General features: G+C 45.7%; 1 protein-coding gene across 4 annotated transcripts in view; it reads right to left on the bottom strand.

Moving 5' to 3' along the window:
* Positions 1-20,756, bottom strand: part of ACOT7 (acyl-CoA thioesterase 7) — a 65,452-nt gene extending 44,696 nt beyond the window's left edge. Inside the window, exons 1-3 of one of the 4 annotated variants that reach the window (XM_077931451.1) lie at positions 20,517-20,756; positions 6,535-6,652; positions 4,832-4,988 (exon numbers count right to left, since the gene is read on the bottom strand). In XM_077931451.1, coding sequence (XP_077787577.1) covers positions 4,832-4,988; positions 6,535-6,652; positions 20,517-20,599 — 358 coding nt within the window. In that variant the 5' untranslated portion in view covers positions 20,600-20,756. Of the gene's footprint in view, positions 1-4,831; positions 4,989-6,534; positions 6,653-8,627; positions 8,757-20,516 lie in introns of those variants that run through there. The other 3 variants (XM_028740476.2, XM_028740477.2, XM_028740478.2) reach the window with 3 other exon arrangements.
* Positions 20,757-21,421: the final 665 nt, after the last annotated feature.

Raw genomic sequence — 21,421 nt, 5'->3', positions numbered from 1 at the left:
CGCAGATTTTGATCTGGTACAAACAAGTACATTGCTTTCAAAACTGGCCCGACTGCTTGAAAAAAAACATCACGCCTCTTTTCATCCGAAGATCAGAGGGACAATGCTCCCAGTACTCTGGAGAAGGCGTTTCACTGCAGCATCTCCCCCTCCCTGTTACAAAAGGAAAACAGAATTTGTGCGGAAAGTAGGGCTAATTTGCAATACTTCGGCTCTGTGCACAGCTTTTCACTGTGATGTGACAACCTTCTCTTGGGAATAAGATTTACTGCTTAAACCCAACAACAACAACCTGACAGGCTGGATTCCACAGCAGCAACCCTATGCCCCCCCCCCCCCGCCCCCAAGGCTCCCACACTCCTCCCCAAACAACACAGAATGGCTATCTGCACATTTTCCTGGGTAAAACTCTGATCAAAAGAGCGCCAATTCCCAAGGCTGCTGCTTTCAGAAGCTTCTGTGGCTGCAGTCCGCCTGTACCGGAGCTGTTCTCTCCTAATTGCATCTAACAGAAATTAGCATCCAGACATTGGGGATAAGTCAAATGAGCAGCACTGGCAGCTTAGCTTGGTTGAGCTGGATGGGCCGTGCCTGCTGAGAGCTGGCAAGCCCAGAGGGGGACCGGGGCACTTCAGACACCGCCGGCTGCTGCTAACTGGCAACTTGAAATGGGGAAACAAAGGACAAGCAAAAGAATCCTTGGCACGACCTCCCTAACCCTTCAAAATATAGGGGCAGGGAACATATCACCCTCCAGCTTTTGCAGGATTCCATAATCCCTGAGCACTGACCATGCTGGCTGATGTCCACCAATATCTGGAGAGCTGCTCATTTTCCACCCCTTGGCTGAGTCCCAGTTTGACAATCTTTCCTATATAAAACAAGAACACTGACCAGAGGTTTTAGCAGCCTGACACAGGGTCACACAAGCACACGTTTGGAATTCAAGTGCCACTTGGACCCACCTATCCATTTTCAAGGTGCAATGCACCACAATGAGGCATCTCCTGCAAACATTGCAGCCCCATTTGCACCGTACATTCAAAGCACTTTGATGCCACTTGAAACAGTCATGGCTTTCCCCAAGAATGCTGGGAGCTGCTGTTTCTTAAGCTAAACTAAGCTGATCCTGGGGAAGATGTTGGTGCAAGCAGCCTCCCAACCCTGTCCCTGCTCTGGGCAGTATCAAAGTCAGCACACTCCCAGGCCTGACGGCTCCCTTGTTCCTCTGGATAGCGGTTTTTTCCACAAACCTCACTGCAAAAAAATCTCCTTGTGCAGTGGAACCTGTGAAAGGGTTGGTTTAAATCTTAATTGCAATTTGGAGGAGATGAAAGGCAGCCCAAGCGTTTCATTCCAGGAGTCCAATTTTATTAAAGGCCTCTCCCATCAAAGCTGTCCAATTGGCCACAGTCATGCAGGGCCTCTGAACTGTGATCGTCTGTGGGAAGAGAAGGTTCTCCCTAGTTCTCCTCCATCCAGCGATATATGCAGATTAATATTTCGAAGCAGCCTCAAGGATTTGGGGAGGTTATAAAAAGGAAGTCACAGGCAGGGACTCGCTTGGTGCCACTCCTCGCAGTGGCCCACAGTTAATCAGTGGTGTCTATCACCGAGTGGGATGAACTTTTGGCTCCCGGTTTGATCTGCATATTCTCTTTCAAGGCACGGTAACCATGGAAACACATTTTCATCTTCCCACGCGTCGGCCAAGAGCATGGGGATAGACATCTGGTTTCTCTGCACCTGCTTTGTTTTTACAAAACCCAGCGTTTGCACCGACAAAGTCTCAACATCCCAGTTGGTCAAAGCCATATTCTCTTGGCAGGAAGATATTCCAAGAGAAGCTTGAGGCAGGGCCAAATATTGGGAGGAGGGGATGAGAGAAGATGGGAAGAGGGTCGCCAAGAGAGCTAAATTTTGTAATGCCACACATGGGGAATCTCTTGCCAGACTGGGTATCTGGGGAAGGAGATGAAATGCTGAGGGCCATTTTGGGCATTCCTGTCTCCTAAGTCGGCCCCCGGCTCTTGAATCCTGGCACACATTTCTTCAAACATTTGTGCTGCTATGTCGAGTTGAGTCTTACTGTAAGTAGCCAAAGGTCATGCCATGATGATATAAACATAAAACACCTATGTGTGAATCACGGGGGGAATCCTTGGTTCAATAAAGCAGGAATAAACCCTGAGAAGGGTTTAAAATATGCATTTAGTTTAAAACCTCCCTTAACATTTAGGAACTTTTTTTTCACATTTTAAAAACTTTTCTTGTTTTATTGCGCTTGTAGTGAAGGGTGGGCGAGAAATCGAATAAATAAATAGACCAAAAGGCCAAGAAAGCCAGAAATTTGCAGATTTGCTGCAGACAGTTTCCATCTCGTGAGCAATGAAGTATGCGTTCGACTGCACACCCGCCGGTAATGTCACTTCGGCCAGGCCTGGAGGGAAGGAAAGTTCTGGAATGCAGCAGCTGGGAAGCAGCCACTTCCAGAGAAGTTGGATTTGTGAGCCAAGGAGTGAGGCATCAAGCAAGAGGCAGGGTGAGCATTATATCACTTCTTTTTTTCTCCAAAGGGTCAAGGTAGCACACATGGTTCTTACCTCCTCATTTAATCACCACAACAACCCCGGAGGGAGTTTAGGCTGAGAGCCAGTGATTTGCCCAAGAGCACCTACCAAGTTTCCTGGCTGAGTGAGGGGATTTGAACCCTGGTCTCCCAGGTCCTAGCCCAACATTTTTATTCACTTTGCATGAGATCGGCTTCGAGATATTATTGGGGGGGGGGGGCTAGACATTTTGGCAAGATGAGAAAAGGGTCTACTCCAAATACAAATTAGTAGGATACAACCACAGTATACTGTAATATAGTCTATACCAGTGTTTCCCAACCAGGGGCTCCAGGATATTCCAAGGGGGCCACAGGGGAAAATTGCATAACTGAGGGACCACAACACAAGGCTAGGGGACCACAGAGGGAAGTGAGAAGTGAAAGGAGGAAAGCTTTTGTTTTTTAAGAAATCCTGATTGACTGGATATCTGCTTGGCCAATCACAAGTGGGTAAGTGGGTGGCTTACCAGGGCCTCAGCTCTGCAAGGCGGCGTGAAATCCACCCCAGCGCCTAGCCAAGCGGGGTTGTCTGGTGCTGCTGACTTGCATCTAGTAAATAAGTGTCAACTCAGAAGAAAGCCACACTGAGCTCAGTAGGCTTTACTCCCAGGTAAAGTATGGGGAGCTAGAATGTTTTATCTAGGCAGCCAGGGCTCCTATGGATGAAAAGATAGTTTTGCAGCAGGTCAGGGAGGACCACTTGCTTTTTAAAATTCTCCCATATATACAGAACTCCCTGTACGCCTTTTGGACTGTATCTGTAAGTTTCCCCCGTCTGCATCAAATAACTGGGGTCAAATAAGTGTTGTTTAATTTTTATAATACATGGAAGATGGATCTTCCTCAGGAGGTTCTGGACTCTCCTTCCTTGAAGGTTTCTAAGCAGAGGTTGGATGGCCATCTATCACAGATGCTTTAGCTAAGTTTCCTACATTGCAGAGGGTTGCACTAGAAAGATGGTGAGCTCCTGTTGCTCTGTCCCAGCTCCTGCCAACCTAGCAGTTCGAAAGCACACCAATGCAAGTAGATAAATAGGTACCGCTGCAGCAGGAAGGTAAATGGTGTTTCCATGCATTCTGGTTTCCATCACAGTGTTCCATTGTGCCAGAAGTGGTTTAGTCAACTGGCCACATGACCTGGAAAGCTGAGATTAGCGCCGCAACCCCATAGTTGCTTTTGACTAGACTTAACCGTCCAGGGGTCCTTTACCTTTAACTAGAAAGATGACCCCTAGGGTCCCTTCCAACTCCATGGTTTTTCCAGCTCTATGTTTTCCTGCTTCAACAATATTTCATTCCTTATCATTTTATGTAATTGTATTTTGTATAAATTATAAAAATTATAATTATAAAAACATGTTCTAATTACAAACAAAACATTAAAATAGCTACCTTTCTACCAGTAGGGAGCGGGGCATGGGCATAGCCAGGATTTTTGTTAGGGGGCAGGCTTTTGATAGGGGAGGGAAACCTCAGATTTGTATTGATTTTTACTTATGGGGGGTAGCTGCCCACCTGCCCTCCCTTGGCTAAGCCCATGGGGGTGCCACAGGAAGGGAAAAGGTTGGGAAACACTAGTCTATTCAAACAAATGAAAGTTCTTCATCTCGTATACAACTTAATGTATCAAAGTCAGTGCATTCTGTCTCTTGTATCCTGGTGGAATGCTTTATTCTGTGTTGTTATTCAATCATCATAATTGCTTCGCAAATCATAATAAAAAGCTTCAGCCCTGGATAAATCAAAATATTGTGAATCCATCGAGACCAACCTCCTCCTACTGCAAAACAAAATGCATCCATCAATTCCTAAAATAACATGGGCGTCATTTGTCTTCCTTACTTCTCGGGTAATTAGTTAATTTAACCACCGCAACGAATCCCCGTACTTTATCATGCTACTTTTTAACGGATGGGATAGGAGGTTATCTCCACTTTTTCACATCAAAAATTCCTGCTGCGACTAACAGGTAAGAAATGAATTCTTTATGTTCAAATCCAGTTTTGAGGGTGAAGTATAACTGCCAGCTGTGCATGGTTAAACAGGCACTTTGAGAGAAATTTCTTTCATTAAAAAGAATGATAGACACAGCAGTTGCCCTTTCCCCTCAAGAAAAATCTTGGGAAATGAAAGATTTAAGAAAGTGAAGAAGTTACGCGCCATCACGTGGTTTAACCCTTGTTCAGCAGGTGACCACAAAAGGTGCTGGGGTTCTGCTTACCTGTGAGAATGTTTTCCGACTCCACATGCACCTGGACTTCTACAGAATGCTTGGATGTGTAGGTGATCTCAGCACTGACGTGAGCCACTTCTCCGATGCACATGGGGGAAAGGAAGTCTGTGCGCTCCACGCGGGCCAGGGCGGCAACGCATCGCTCCTGAGAGGGGCAGGCGAAGCCACTGTTAGTGAGTGAGCAAAACATCACAGGCAGGTGGGGTAAAAGGAAAACAACACACACCACTGGGAGCAAAGGAGGAAAAGAGCCCGAAACGGAAGGTGGGTGGAAAAAACATGAGGCTGCTCCTGAAGTCTACAGACTCGCTATCCATTTCTACCCACTTTGCAAGGGGCGAGGGAGTCAGAGGTCTGGGTCCATTAGCATCACAGAATGCTTTCAACTGTGTACTTATGCAATAGGCTCTTTGGTAGACAGGCATCCCATCTCCAACTTTGGTGGAGTCCCCCACTCTTTATTCCCCTCTAATTATCTATCACTGCCACCTACTGGCCAGTCATAGATTACATTTGGGGTTTGTTTTTTAAAAAAGGAAGAAATTGATAAAATAGGGTGACTATCCACGAATTCTGGTCATCCAAGAAGTTTTAAAGGACAGATTTGGAAACAGAGGAGAAGCACCCACCACCCTCGGGCTTTTCTCCAGTCATGGTGGCAGAAGGTCAGTGTCCATTTCAGAACCTGGATTTGTTGTTTCTGCCCTTGCATAAATGAATACCAGACCTTTTTATTATGGATTAGGGCCCAGGTTTCGTCAGTTGGTAGGCGGGGGAGGCAAATGTCTTTCCCCCTCAGCTTTATCTCACAACCACACCCCTCCCCCACTAAAGGTGAAGAAGGAGGAGGGGCATAATGGGCGTGGACACTGCTTTTGTTGACCCTGTCCCCCCCCCCCCGCACCTTCACTGGGCTCTGGCAGCAGATGAGTAAGCAGCACCAGCATGCATGCACAGCCAGCATGGATCCAAAAGTTTGGGGGGGGGGGGAGAGCATCTACGGTAAAAGGTGAAGCCCACATTTCCTCTGGGAAACGAGCCTGCTGCCTCGTTCTTGCGTCCCTCCTGTTTGAACAAGGCCAAAATGTTTGGCAGCCCTGCCCCAGGCTTGCTTAGCTCGGAAATAAATTCGTACAGGTGACATGGGACCTAATCCTGCATAGGAGCACAGGGTCCAGACTTTTTCTTACGCCTGCTTTCTTTTGCCTGATGCATGGGAATGGTTGCACAGCACTTCCCCCACCCGCGGCACTCATGATCATCATTCAAGGTGCCGCATGGCGCCATGGCACACCTGTTGAAAACCACTGGGTTAGGTAGTGGACAAATGTCTCTTGTGATCTTTTCTATTCCATTTCTTTTTTGCTGAAGTTGGAATTTGTATTCCCATGTCATGTATCTTTAAATTTACTTAGCTTTTTTACTACTCCTTCGTTATTAAGTTGGAAACTGTTATATGACAGTTTGAAAAATAAAACAAAAGAAGACAGGAACATTATAAACCTTAACATGCAGAGCAGGCACTTGAATCTACAACGGAGGCACAGGGAGGCAACAAGGCTTTGCTCCTGCAGCTTTGCCCCATTCCACAATTTACTGCTACTAACACTGAAGGCATCACTGAGAAGAGCCTCCTCCACATATCACAGCTGCAAACAGCTTCACTGTTTGAACATGTGCAGAGTACTTACCCCAGACTGAGAGTTGCAGTGCCGAGTGCTGATGATGGCACCTGCCTCCTCAATCATTTTTAATATGGTCCCTCCATGGACGTTCCCAGCAATGTTGGCATCATCAGGGCGCATAATCCTACAGAGAGAAAAGAGGATAAAGAGGCAGTCAGCTCTAGCTCAGGCTGAAGAGACAGAACATGTGTCAACAACATGGCCCCTTACAGATGATGTTGGACTGCAGTGTTCAAAATTAGCCAGGGGCCAGGTGCATTTTGCACCTGGCTATCAGCCACTTGCGACCAAGTGAAGAAGCTTGAGCACCAGAATGGCGCCTGACATCTCCACCATCTTGGTGTGCATGCCTGGGTATCATTGGATCTTCACTGTTTTCACACACTAATACCACATCCTGTACAATACTATCAGTTATATTTTATCTGCACAATCAGAATGAATTTCAGGAACCAAAATGTTTTGTTTGTGCAGCCTGAGCAGGAGCAGTGAAGAACATTAAAATTAATTGTTGCAGCTTGTCTTCACTTACCCCACCCCACTGCCCTGCTCACAGTTGTGAAGAATATAATGTTATTAATGATCTGTGTCACCATTAAGAAAAAGAGGTAGGAATAGGCTGTTATTCCAATGGAGGACAAAACAGAGCCAACCTCCACAGGTAACCCAAATGCGTAGACAGGTTCACAGGTGCAAAGACCAGCAGAAGGCACCTGCTACAGGGATCAGAAAGCTGCATGAGACATTACCAGTACTTACTACTCCAGTTTTGAACACAATCTTCCTCTCGTTTCTAACCTGGACCACCCTCAAGAGTGACACCCTATAATCCTATAATATCTAATTGTGGATTAACGTCCTGCCAGATTTAGGGGGGGGGGAGGATTAGGTCAGGGAAGAACTGGACCAAGCAGCTGCTGTTCCCCAATTTGGGTCACTGGTTGAGCCATGGAAAGAGAGAAGGCATAGGTATGTTTCCCCAGAGGTGCTCTGGTAGTCCTTGGATTACTGAAATTCTCAAAGAGTAACAGGAAGAAGTAATAGAAAACTGAATGGTTGAAGCTGCATCTTGAAACATGAGATAAGGACAGGTTCTGAGCCAGGAACAAAAGACACAGCAGTGGCTGTAGGGAACTGTAGAGCAGAATCCATCTCTTACAGGCCAGTCTATCATGATGGCCCTTGGGTCTCTCCTTGGGTCAGAACCTCTCTCATGTCTGATGTTGGGCTGAATTCTGGAGCAAGGCATTTTGGGGCAGGACACTTTTAGCAACAACTGTCTGCTTTCAAGGATAGCAATCTTATATTCTCAATGGCCAAGGTTGGGAGCTGCTGCAAACTGTAAAATTTAATCTCATGATTGAAATGTAAACCATTTTTGCCACAAAACCTTGGTGTGAAGTCAGTTACCAAGCCATAGTTTGGAAGCAAATTAATTGCTCATGCTAAACATAATTCATCTGATTCAGACATTGTGGTAAAGAACGGTCAGGCCAAACTGGAAATGTACAAGCAAATCAGCTAAAGTGATATTCAAAATGAGTCAAGATGAAGCACACCATTTTCTTCCCAGGAAGAAGTCTCTGAACCAGGAAAAAATCCAGGCAACAGGTTGCCAAGGAGCTTGAAAAGGTGTCAACAACTCCTAGGAATATGAAATATTTTCCCACCTCTGTTGTCCGGCCAGTCACCTTCTATTCTGTAGCTCTTCCTCCTCCCTCAGCCCCAACCATGGGAGAGGAAAACCCTTGCAAAAGTCTTTGCTCCCAAAGCCATTCTCCCTCCCCCATTCCACCTGCTGTAATTGCAGCCAAATTGTAATTAGAGCCCCCAATTCACCCTTCCCAACTACCTGTCTTCTTGTATATACAGGCTTTAAGTCAAATCCTTTTCAATCATGGCATAATCGGTGATTCATATTCCTCCTTTTGAAGTCCCAGCCACTCTTGCAAGCCAACTAGCTGTTCTGCTTTCTCCTATATCTACTGTCTGGCACTGTGCCTGACTGGGACCTAGAGGAGCAACTGATCACAAAGGAGGGTCAATCCACAGATTTCAACCACACAGCACCTACAAAAAAAGTATGAAGGTTGTCATACCAGATAAGCCGACTTTGCATCCCGAGGAGGAGACAGAGAGAGTCCTCATCTCTGTTAGAAAGCACTCTGAACTGGTATTTTCATGGCATTATCTGCACTAGGCTTGGCACACACACACACCCGCCTCCCCCCTCAGAGGATTTCCTGCCTTGGTCCCCAGCATAGTTGCAGAATGAGTCATCCTAGACACCCTGCGGTCTCATACAAAAGGGAAAGGAAGAAACCCAGCTACATGACTGACAGTGTTCACGTACAGCAGCCTCAACTTGGTATCCCCCTCCAGATGTTCCAGAGTACAACTCCTATCAGCCCCACCCACAAAAGTGTTTGTAGCCTAAAACATCTGGAGGGCACCAGCTTGGGAAAGGCTGCTGTAGAGGTGGGTTTTCTAAAACACGGCAACAGTGCTGAGAGATGAACCCATGGAAAAATGCTGCAGGAAGATAAGCAGACCTTTGCCTTCATCAAGCTAGCAGAAGTTCTACTTTGGTCCTCTGCAGGGACAAATTGTTCACATACTTTTAGCAAGAAGACAAAGAGAAGTTCCCACCCACAAGTAAGTAAAAGCTTGAACTCCCCTCACCTTAAATTCTTAAGGATCTACATTCTTCAGGTTGCTTGGCGAGGAAGGGGAGGCTAAAAATATTCTTAAAAATAAAAACCATTGCTGCACCAGCTCTACAATTCTGAGATTCTATGATTAGGAACAGGTACAGCAAAAAGAAGAAAAGGAGGAGATGTTTGTGGGGGGCTGATTGCTCTCCCACTGGGAAGACTGAGAAATGAAGGACAGAGAGTTTTCCTCCCGTCATGATCCAAACTGGCACGCCATCAGCCATCAATTGAAAAAGGAGTGGGAGCAAGGGAGGAGGCCTGAAAGAGGGCCATCAAGAAGTGGTGCAGTTCTTCCCTTCTGATTGGAGAACTTGCTCTCTAGGGCAAAGGTACCCATGCCATAAGAATGCCTCTTGCAATTGGGAAACTGGCTTGAACAGGTTAAGGGTTCAACAGACTGGACAATTCATAAAACAACACACCTTTTGAGCTCCTCCTTATGCAGGCCATCCAGAGGGGAATGGCATCACACTCTACTTTTACTATTACAATTTTCACCCTACGTAAAGTTGGTATGGGAGCCAGATCTTAAGGAACAATTTGAGGTATCTCAATGGATGAAGTTCTGGTCTACCCACCCTTTAAGACTGTCTCTGCTAGCATTGGGGGTGGGGGTAGGGAGTCTTCCATCAGTAGTATTTTACCCTAGAATGTTTGGCTCACATGTATGTATTTTTCCTATTTTTGATAAAGGTAATGCCGATCCTATATGTAAACAGTAAACTGTATATCTTCTGGTAGCAGCTTGATTAGTCATCACTCAGGGCCGGGAAGACGCTTCATGCTGCACCCTAGATAGCTGGTTCAAGAAAGTTATGTTCATTGCTATTTCAGAGATATTGAGATGTAATCTTCCTGTGGCTAGGAACGACACTGATTCTTCTGATTTCACCTCTGCTTGTGGGTTATTTTTAATCAATATTTGTTTATTTTATTAAATTTATATATGACAATGCAGTCACACAGGCAAATCCCTTCAGAATACAATTTTATTTGACCATATATATAAACAGGCAATACATTTTTTCTCATCATTGTACAGTATAAGTTGTGTTTTATACCACATTTATAATTTTATTTGTGTCCATTGCATTCACTCCTGATTTTTTTCTTTTGACTTTATTATCAAGAGCTCCTTGAGCTGAACTTACATTATTTTGTTATTATGGTTGTTTCTCTCTCTGTGTGTAACGTTGTTCAATATTTTTTAATTACAAAATGTATCCTGTCAAACTGTATCCAACTAAGCTTTACATGGAATAGGTCCACAGAAATCAATAGATCTAAGTTAGTCATGTCCATTAATTTCAATAGGTCTACTTTTTCAAAAGTTGTAAAACAATGAAGTCGACTTAGCTTAAGTACTGATTAAATTTTGTATTTCCTGTTCTAATAATTGTAATGATTCAAATATAGCTGTGTTATTATTCAAAAACATTTGACCAATCAACTGACAGAATCTTTTTTTGGACATCTTTCCCGCAAATAATCCTGGGAACTATAGTTTACCCATCACAGAGCCGCGGTTCCCAAAACCCTTTTTAAAAACTACAGTTCCCTTTTCTTTGAGGCAGCTTAAGGCTAGAGTACTCCCCCAGTCTCAGGCTTTGAGGGAAGGGGAATCTCTACCTATGACTTGCATATGGGACTCCCCCATGGTGGGGTGGGCTCTTCCATTTTACATATGTAAATCTAACACTACAAGATCTATAACCCACCAACCCACAAAACTGTGGGCAGGTAGTGCCATTCACTTCCTTGGTCTCCCAGGCTAGATACCCAATTCCAAAAAAGATGTGAATATTTCCCTAAAGGCCACCTGATGAATGTGCATCTACGATGCAAGTTCTAACTGGCTAGCCCAAGGCCAACCCACTACCCAAGACAGCACCCAGCCTTACTCCCAGACCAGGGCAGCTTAAATTGCAGGATACTCACACCTGATCACTTACCTCCCGAGATTCGCATTCAGCTGGAAGAGCTTTGCTCCCACCTCCCGCCACATCTTCAGCATGGCTGCTCTAAAACTTGTAACCGCTCAGGTACAGAAAGTGGTGCCCAGGTGATGTCTCTGCTCCCTTCACACACATAACCACATTGCTCTTTATATAGTGTCTCAAAATTTCCTACACAAACATTGCCAGTGCCACAAGCCATGAATTTAGAGAACAAACTGATCTTGTGCTATTGACAGAAGAACATACACACACAAAAAGAATTCCTCTGAATCCAGACAACAACAGACTCTAAAAACAACCATCAAAGAGGCTTGACCTCCCCCTAGGAAACAGGAGATGGTTGACAATTCATATGGCTGGTCTCCCTGGTTCAGGGAACTGCTTTCACATCTAACCAGAAGCTCTGGAGAAATAAATATTCAACAGCAAACTGTTTAGCAAGTGGAAGAATCATGTACCTCCCTTTAATTGGAAGCCAACTACCAATTAAAATACTATTATCAGATGAATTAGCCTATTGCTTCAGTTGCTAAAGCAGGTTTTCAGGTAACTTACAATACAGTGATAAAAATGGGGGGCAGAATCTCCTCGCCTCAAAAAGGATGCTGCAGAGCTGGGAAAGGTTTGAAAAAGGGCAACCAGAATGATCACAAGGATGGATCAAAGCTCACAGCACTTGGAGCTTTCCAGTTTGGATAAAAACCAAGAAAGAGGAGAACATGGTGGAGGTGCATAAAATTACACAACTTGTGGGAAAAGGGAATAGAGAAACGTTTGTCTCCCTCCTTCACAATACTAAAACTCAGGGCCATCCAACGAAGCTGACTGTTGGAAGTTTCAGGATAGACAAAAGAAAGTGCATCTTCACACACCACACAACAGAATGCGCTTCATGGAGGATAAGGCTATCAATGGCTACTAGCCACTATGGCTAAGTTCCAGTGTCAGAAATCAGCCATGTGCCTGGCGTGTCGTCCCCGTCCCCCCCCCCCCCCCGAATAACACAGGTCAATTGTGAGAACTTGGAGATCTCTGGATGCCAGGTTGGTGACTGGGAAAAGCAAAATGTCACTTACAGAAACATCTGAAATATTTTCCTGGAAGCTTGAATTAGTTTTATTCTGGATTGTTTTATTTGATGTTTTAATGTGCTAGAAAGCAGTATAGAAATTATCATCATTATCATTATTCTATTATTATTATTATTATTATTATTATTATTATTATTATTATTATTATTATTTTCCCAGTAGTGATGTATGGAAGTGAGAGCTGGGCCATAAAGAAGGCTGATCGCCGAAGAATTGATGCTTTTGAATTATGGTGCTGGAGGAGACTCTTGAGAGTCCCATGGACTGCAAGAAGATCAAACCTATCCATTCTGAAGGAAATCAGCCCTGTGTGCTCACTGGAAGGACAGATCCTGAAACTGAGGCTCGAATACTTTGGCCACCTCGTGAGAAGAGAAGACTCCCTGGAAAAGACCCCGATGTTGGGAAAGATGGAGGGTGCAAGGAGAAGGGGACGACAGAGGACAAGATGGTTGGACAGTGTTCTCGAAACTACCAGCATGAGTCTGACCAAACTGCAGGAGGCAGTGGAAGACAGGAGTGCCTGGAGTGCTCTGGTTTATGGGGTCACGAAGAGTCGGACACGACTAAACGACTAAACAACAACAACTGGGGGGAATGGTGCCTAGACATTCCATTGTGGTGACTGTAACCTAGGTTTAATGTGCCATTTGGTGATTAGATTATATATCTGAGTTTCTAACACTGCTATGTCCTCTCTCCACTGTCAGAAGCAATATGCCTCTGAACACTAGCCGCTGGGAATCTCATGTGGGAAGAGAGCTTCTCAATGGGGCATCTGTTTGGACTCTGTGAGAACAGGATGCTGGGCTAGATGGGTCTTTCGCCTGATTCACTTGACTGAGTTCCACCACAACCAGTACTTTTTCTGTTTGAAAAGGCCATATCCAAAATAAAAATGTGAAACAAACAAACAGACAGCATAGCTTGACAATTAAGTAATCCTCACTTGCCTAGAAGTAGAAACATTTTATGGAAAAGTGGCTCAGAAAAACAAATCCAAGCACCCTGTGGCAAACAAATAAATGGGAAGCAGTAGTAGCAGTTTAGTGGCAGAGCATCTTCTTTACATGAAACCCTAGAGAGCCACTGCCAGTCAATGTAGGTAACAGTGAACTAAGCAGGCCAAAGGTTTGACAATTACTTCTTGCGTGCAATTAACTTGCAAAACTGCAGACTTGCGCAGCTGAAATTCCACAATTTAACTGCACACAAGGTAGAGAACTTAAAACCTCCTGTAGAGCAGGTCTTTCCTGGTGCGGAAAGAGCTGATAAGCTCTCAGACTCGCTTATAGAGCTCACAAAATCTTGCAGGAACTTGAACAGTCCCGTGAGATCTCGTGAGAGCATCCCAGAGCCTGGTAAGCGTCAGTTTTGCTTGGAAGGTAAGGATGGCTGTGCAGGGACGTATCTTGTATATAGGTACCATTTCCAAAACATAACCCCCACGCAAGACATGGTCATGCTGCATAAGGCAGCTTCCTTTAAAAAAGCAGCAGCCTGCCTCCAGCTCTTGAACATTTCCCAAAAATGTCCTGTAGAGGGCAGAGCCTGCTCACCTTCTGCCAGACACCACTACAATAGGCACTTGGTCCAGGGTGACCTTCTCTGCAGACTCCAGAACAAATTACAACAGCTTGCAGGATTAGAAGAGGCAACCTGTTTGTTTGTTTTCGTTTTGGCTACTTATTCCACACCTGAACCTTTATGAGGGCAGTTTCCCCCACATACATCTTTGGAGCAACCAACTTGGTCAGACCCTGCATTACAAAAAAGAAATCCAAGCCAACAATTTTTCGTCCTACTGAAAGATGCCAAGTAACACTATTTCTGCACTCACCCAATCTCTGTTTTTGAACAGTCAAAAAAATAATTTGATCAACTCACCAGTGGCTTACATGGTTCTCCCCCTCCTAATTTAATACCCACAGCAACCCTATGAGGTAGGTTAGGCTGAGAGGCAGTGACTGGCCAAGGTCACCCAGCGAGCTTCATGGGCAAGTGGGGATTTCAACCCTGGTCTCCCAGGTCCTAGTCCAACATACTAACCACTACACCACACTGCCTCTTTATCAGAATAAACATATTGTCCCCGCCCTAAGCATTTAGTCTGTGTCAGCTTTAAGATATTTTCACTCTGCGTCCTGTGTTAAAAGGTAAAGGTAAAGGTACCCCTGCCCGTACGGGCCAGTCTTGCCAGACTCTAGGGTTGTGCGCCCATCTCACTCAAGAGGCCGGGGGCCAGCGCTGTCCGGAGACATTTCCGGGTCACGTGGCCAGTGTGACATCGCTGCTCTGGCGAGCCAGAGCCGCACACGGAAACGCCGTTTACCTTCCCACTGGTAAGCGGTCCCTATTTATCTACTTGCACCAGGGGGTGCTTTCGAACTGCTAGGTTGGCAGGCGCTAGGACCAAATGACGGGAGCGCACCCCGCCGCAGGTATTCGAACCGCCAACCTTTCGATCGGCAAGCCCTAGGCACTGAGGCTTTTACCCACAGCGCCACCTGCGTCCCGCTCGTCCTGGGTTAAGCTGAATCTAAACTTCTATTGTTAGCAAACATTAAATTGCATTACTGTACGTATTGTTGGAGGAGACTATTGAGAGCCCCATGGACTGCAAGATCAAACCTATCCATTCTGAAGGAAATCAGCCCTGAGTGCTCACTGGAAGGACAGATCCTGAAGCTGAGGCTCCAATACTTTGGCCACCTCATGAGAAGAGAAGACTCCCTGGAAAAGACCTGATGTTGGGAAAGATGGAGAGCACAAGAAGAAGGGGACTAAGAAGACGAGATGGTTGGACAGTGTTCTCGAAGCTACCAACATGAGCGGGAGGCAGTGGAAGACAGGAGTGCCTGGCGTGCTCTGGTCCATGGGGTCATGAAGAGTCAGACACAACTAAACGACTAAACAACAACAATTGTTGGGAAGCGCCCTGAGCAACAAACATTTAGGCCAATCCAGTGCAGAGATAAGACAAAAAGTCAAAACACCACAGACATCTGGATTTTTTAAAGGCACAATCATTTGCATTTTACTGATGGATAACTGAGTGTCCACACATAACATAGGAGCAAATGTGGATTTTCTATATAGTCATCAAGGATTTGCAGCTAATCTCGGCTCTCTCTGATATGCATACCTGTTCTATATGTCTTTGTTGCATTCACACTTTCTCATTTTTTCAGAAGACATTTATAGATTAAAACTGAAGGCGCCTGCTGAATCTCTATGGGCAGAGTGTGCCACAAGACTGGGCCAATGACACCAACATTACTTGTTTTTGTCAAATGAGCCTTGCCAACTCAGGGAACAACCAAGAATGCTCCTGCAAATGATATAAGGGTTCAGGCACTCCCTGAGGTACCCTGGACCTAGGATGTTCAGGGCTTTATCAATTTTACAAGAACCTTGAACCTGGCTCTGTAGTAGATGGGCAGGCAGGCCTGATGCTTCAACAATGGTGTCCCATGTTCTCATCCAGATGCCCCCATCAGCAATCTGGCCACCACATTCTCTACCAGTTGGAGCTTCTGAACTAGGACCAAGGGCAGCCCCACAAAGAATGCATTGCAGTATTTCAGCCTCAAGGTAACCAACACTGCAGTGGTCAGGCTATGAATTGGGCTGGTGGCTTTGACAAGGCTATGCAACTGTGTTGCCCTTGAGAAAGTCAGGATTTAAAGCCAGATTGTTCAAACCCAGCTGTCCACTCTGTTTCTGTTTATTGGAATATCACAGTGTCAAAGCAATTTTACCATCAAACCAACAGCTGAATTTAACTGCAAATATAGTGATTTGCAAAGGGATGCCAGAGGTAGAGAGGACTGGGCTTGGTCAGGAAATGGTACGTTTAAAACAAAAAAGCCATAGTAAAAATAAAGAAATAATAAAAAAGAAGCTTCCAGGGGATATAAATTAAAACGCCAACAGCCCAAGGGAGATGTTTATGAATGCAATTCCCAATGCACTTATTTTAAACTTAGTCTGCAAATGCACAAAGCTGAGTGAAAACCCAGCAAGTCGGCACAACTGAGAAGAGCAGATATACAGAGAGCAGCAAACTTCTCTCCTAGATCTCTTAAGTGCCTTTGGTGTAAACCCCACCCCAGAGAGTAAGGAGATTAGAAAACCTCATGAGTGGCAGCAGCCTGGTTAGCGTAATTATTCTCCTATGCCTACTGCTAATATGACACCAAGGGAAGGCGAAAACTGGAGCCCTTTAAGTGATTTCCCGGTGTAGGTTCCATTGATCAGAGCACAAATATTGCATTGAGAGGATACACAAAGACAATAGTTTGAATCCAGTAGGAGAAATGTAACTTTGCAGCCGCCACATCTTGCTAATGGCACAGCAGCTCAATAAAAGCTGACCATCACACTGAAAATTCAGCAGGCCTGACTTTCTCCATTTTCAGGCGAGCTCAGGATGGTAGTAGAGAGATACTAAACTACAGTACATCACAAACCTGCACAGCATCAATTTGTAGATTAACACTTAGGAACGTGTGTGTTTCTTTAACCCAACCCTGAAGAAATAGGTTAGTCCCCACCCAGAGCAAACACAATTTATGCCTCCAGGTCATAAAATACTGAGTAAAATATTTACCATCTAAGTGACAATAAGTTCAAGCAGCAATACCCAGGCTACATTCACACCATGCACTATGATACCACTTTAATAAGTCATAGAGACCTGTATTTTTTTTAGGAGGACCCTATTCCCCTCTGAGAGATATAGTTCCGTGAGTTCCTTGAGAAGAGGAAGTGATTGTGAAATCACATTGAGAACCATAGGTCTTTGAGGAGAATAGGGGCTCCTAACAACTTTCATCATCCTTAATGAAATACAGCTCCCATAACATTTTTTTTTTGGGGGGGGGGACCATAACTATTTAAAGTGGCATCATAGTGCTTTAAATGTATGGTGTGAATGTGGCTAGAGAAGTGAGGCTCAGGGGGGTTGTGGGGGAGACAAAATAATAATTAAATTACCTGTTTGATCAGACTGTCTACAATAACCCTCCCCACTCACTGAAAGATTCTCCAGCAAAGGTACTGAACCACAAGCTAACACAAAGAAAACAGGGAATACAGAAACAGCATTAAAACCCACAACCATTAAAAGCAAATAAGAAGAGCAAAATCTTTCCCAGTAAGCTGAAAACCAACAGCAAAGGCCCTGGCAACCAAATAAGGAGAGGGAGTTGTAGAGAGGAACCTCCATAAATCCCCCCCCCCCATCCTTATGGCCTCCACTACACCTGATGGTGAGCCAGTAATTGGGCAGGTGGTCCACCAAGCCTCCACTTCCTGGAGCCTCTTTAATTTAAAAATTTTTAGGGTACAACCAACACTTTTGAATTGACCTATAAACGGTTTGAGCATCCACTGCGCAATTTTCGAAGGAGATGTGAGCCTCAGTACCAGCACTAGGCAACAGCCTTGCTGTTGCATTATAAACCAACTGAAGTTTCCAGATAGCCTTCAGAGGTAGTGTATTACGGTAATGTGATCTGCAGGTTATCAAGATGTGGATGACTGTGGACAAGTTCCTTCCCTGCAGTTGACACACCAGGTGAAATAAACAAGAAGGGGCTGCAAGCCATACAAAGTACCTGAGCATCCACCACTGAGGGCTGGATCTAACAGCAGCTCCTAAACATCTGATCTGTTAGTGGGTGAACAATCCCAGAAATAAATTGGGCAACAGATCTTTCCCCTAGACCCCACAAACAATACCTTGGTCTTAGCTTAACTCCCATCCAGCACATTTGGAGAACAAAAGCTGCATTACATCAAGCCAGACTCCTTGCACTAAGACATGGGCTCTCTAGAGTTTACGAAAAGTCTGATAGATCAGGCCAGTGGTCCATCTAGTCCAGCATCTTTTCCTCACAGTGGCCAACCAGACGCATGTAGGAAACCCGCAAGCAGGATCCAAGCACAAGGGCATTCTCTCCTCCTATGGTTTCCAGCAACTGGCTATGCTGAGAGGCAATGACTGGCCCAAGGTTACTCAGTGAGCTTCATCATGGCTCAGTGGGGAGCTGAACCCTGGTGTCCCAGGTCCTAGTAGTCCAATACTCTAACTACTACACCACACTGTCTCTCTGTTCTTCTCCTGCCAATCCCCATCAGGCTCAGATGTTTACATAATTTACACATTAACTTTTTTGAACTGATTTATAATGTTGACACTTTAGAGTGAATTCTGAAATGTGGCATATACTAGCATCTTGGAAGTCCCACGCAAAGCGTTAGCATTCATTGCATACTAATGCTAAATGTCCATAGTGGCAAAATATTTTTCTATTTCTGGATGTTCACAAAAGTAATCTGGGATTGTCAGCATTCATAGGGACAACTGACTTTACCATGCCAACAACTTAACCCCTATATCCCGCCACCAGTCTTCTGCCCCATTTACTTCCAATTTGATCTCCATGAACCCTTTCCTCTTCCAACATTGATAGATAGCAAGAGAGGGTAGATGGATAAGGATGTACCCTCTGAATAGCCACACCTTGAAGACAAGACAACCTTTGAGCATACAAGTGCCACTTCCCTCACTACATATATTAACAGCAATCTAAGTGGGTTCACTCTCAAAGCAGCAGAACTTTGACTGGCATAGTACCAGTGCCATGGAGTGCCCTTCCCAGAGACACTCCCCAAACTTCCTTGTAGTGCTGTAATGTCAGGTGGAAATGAAAACATAAGAATAAGTTGGACATGTGGGTTAGGCCAAACAGAGCCCATTGAGTCCAGCATTCTGGTCTCACAGTGGCCAACCAGATGCTCCAGAAGCCCACAAGCTTGAGTCTAACAGGAGCCTCTCCACACAATCCCCAGCAGTTGGCATTCAGAGCTACACTGCCTCCAAGCCCAGATGTTTTAATCTAGCCACCATATGTAGTAGCCATTGATAGACTCACAAGAACCTAAGAAGAGCCTACTGGATCAGATCAGCAGATTATCTAGGCAGCAATGTTTCTGAATACCAGTTGCTAGAAACCACAGGAGGGGAGAGTGCTTTTGTGCTTGGGTCCTGCTAGTGAGTTTCCCACATGCATCTGGTTGGCCACTGTGAGAACAGGACAGTGGACTAGGTGGCCACCTCTGGCCTGATCCAGCAGGCTCTTTTTATGTTCTATTTGCAGAGTGGCCACTCAATTGCCCCAGCAGGAAGCTCACAAACAGGATTTGACTGCACAGCAATACTCTCCCAGTTTGTGATTCCCAGCAGCTGCTATTCAGTCACATTGCTTCAGACAGTGGAGGTAAAACCCAACAATCATGTCTAGTCATCATGGATAGCCTTCTTCTCCATGAATCTGCCGAAATCCCCTTTAATGCTCTTCAAGCTGGTCGCCAACATATCTGTTCTGCAAGGCCTCACTGGCTGAAGTGATACTGAGGGTTGCAGCCAACAAAGTTCCACTTAGCATAGATCCATTGAAATTAATGACTCTTAAGTCATGTCCATTAACCTCAATGAGTCTGCTCCAAGTAGGATTAGCATCAAACACAACCCCGAACCTGCTCTTGGCCTTAAGCAACTTGTGGGTCGGTTGTTCCTGTTGATTTCAGTCCTGCTGATTTCTTCTCTCTCAAGCAGAGGTGATGCTCTATTTCAGCTCCTTTGGTATTTTAGGGTATTACATCATTTTAACGGGGCAAATCCAAAATAAGCCCAACTCGGGGTGCGCTCACTGAAATTAATGGGGACAGGGCCAATTGAGGCCCATAAACACCCATGGTTCTACTCTGAGTAACGCTTAGCTGGGTACGACCCAATATAGCATATCACTAAGCCGTATTTGTGGTGTCAATTGGCTAAAAAGGGTGGGGAGGTGAAGTTTAGAAACAGATGTACTGAGCACCCCCTGATGAGGGAAGCGGCCTTCTGCACATGCCCAGAGGCCCTCTCCCTCCCCCAATTTAGGCTCATAAACTTCCATGGGTCTACTCTGAGTAAGGCTTAGATGGGTGCAGTCCAATATCGCATCTCACTAGAAGGTGTGTCATCTGGCAGAAATGGTGGGGATCTAATGGTGGTATTGAGTCCTCCTTTCCCCAGGCCCTCTGCACATGACCAGAGGCGCCCTCTCCCCCACCCGCCCTTTTATTCTCTCTACACCTTCCACAGAAAAGCCCCCCCCCGGGGGGAGGCGGCGTTTTCCTGACAGGACGAGCCCAGTCGCTCTTGGCGGCAGTACCTGCTGATCTGGATGGCGGCCGGGCCGGAGATGGGCGAGGCGGCGGCGGCTTCCCCGCTGGCGGGGCCCCTGGCGAGCTGCATGAGGGAAGCAAGGATGGCGGGAGAGACAACGGGAACCGCAGCAAGAAAAACCGGCCGGCCGACTCAATGACTGACAGGCGGACCGAGGGAAGGCAACGGAGGGGCGGTGCCTCCCGAAGTTGGACACGCCTTCCCACGCCGCCATTGGCTCTCCGCTCCGGGCACCTCTTCTCTGCCCGCCGCCCGCCCGCCCCCAACTCCCTCCTCATTGGCCAGGCTCTCGCCTCATTTCAAACCGCCGAGCGACCGCCTCCCTTGCCCACGTGACGGCAACAAAAGAGCAAAAGGAGGGGGAAGTGGGAGAGGTCGCGGTCTCTAGGGAAGTCGACGGTCGCTTCTTCCGGCTCCGAACGGAACACGCGAGGAGAAGCGTTGCCAAGCGACGGAGGCGCCATAGAGGTGCGCAGGGGTAGAGCGCCCCCTAAAAGAAACTCTGGCGTGATTAAGCGGCTAATGCCCTGTGCGTAATATAAGATGTGATATCATCACCATTACAATTATTTTGTGTTTTTATTATTTATTGTATTTTCAAGTGCTATATGATTTATTGAGTGTGCGGTTATAAACCATAATTTATAATTATAATTTTTTCATGTTTCACAATTATTTATATTTATTTAAGTCATGAATTAAAAGCCAAAGGCACGGCAGAAAATAAATGTTTCTCCGTAGCACCTAAAGCTATGGTGCCAGACGAGCCTCCTGAGGGAGAGCATTTCAGGAGTAGGGAGCCACCACTAAAAAGTCCCTGTTCGAATATTGCAACCCCTTGGACCTCCAAAGGAAGACTTCAGATGACAATTGCAGGGTCTGGGTTGGGGA

The sequence above is a fragment of the Podarcis muralis genome, chromosome 7 (assembly GCF_964188315.1).
Source record: "Podarcis muralis chromosome 7, rPodMur119.hap1.1, whole genome shotgun sequence".
In the NCBI taxonomy this organism is placed as follows: Eukaryota; Metazoa; Chordata; class Lepidosauria; order Squamata; family Lacertidae; genus Podarcis; species Podarcis muralis.
Note: the sequence above shows the minus strand (reverse complement) of the source record. Positions and strands in the feature narration are given on the sequence as shown.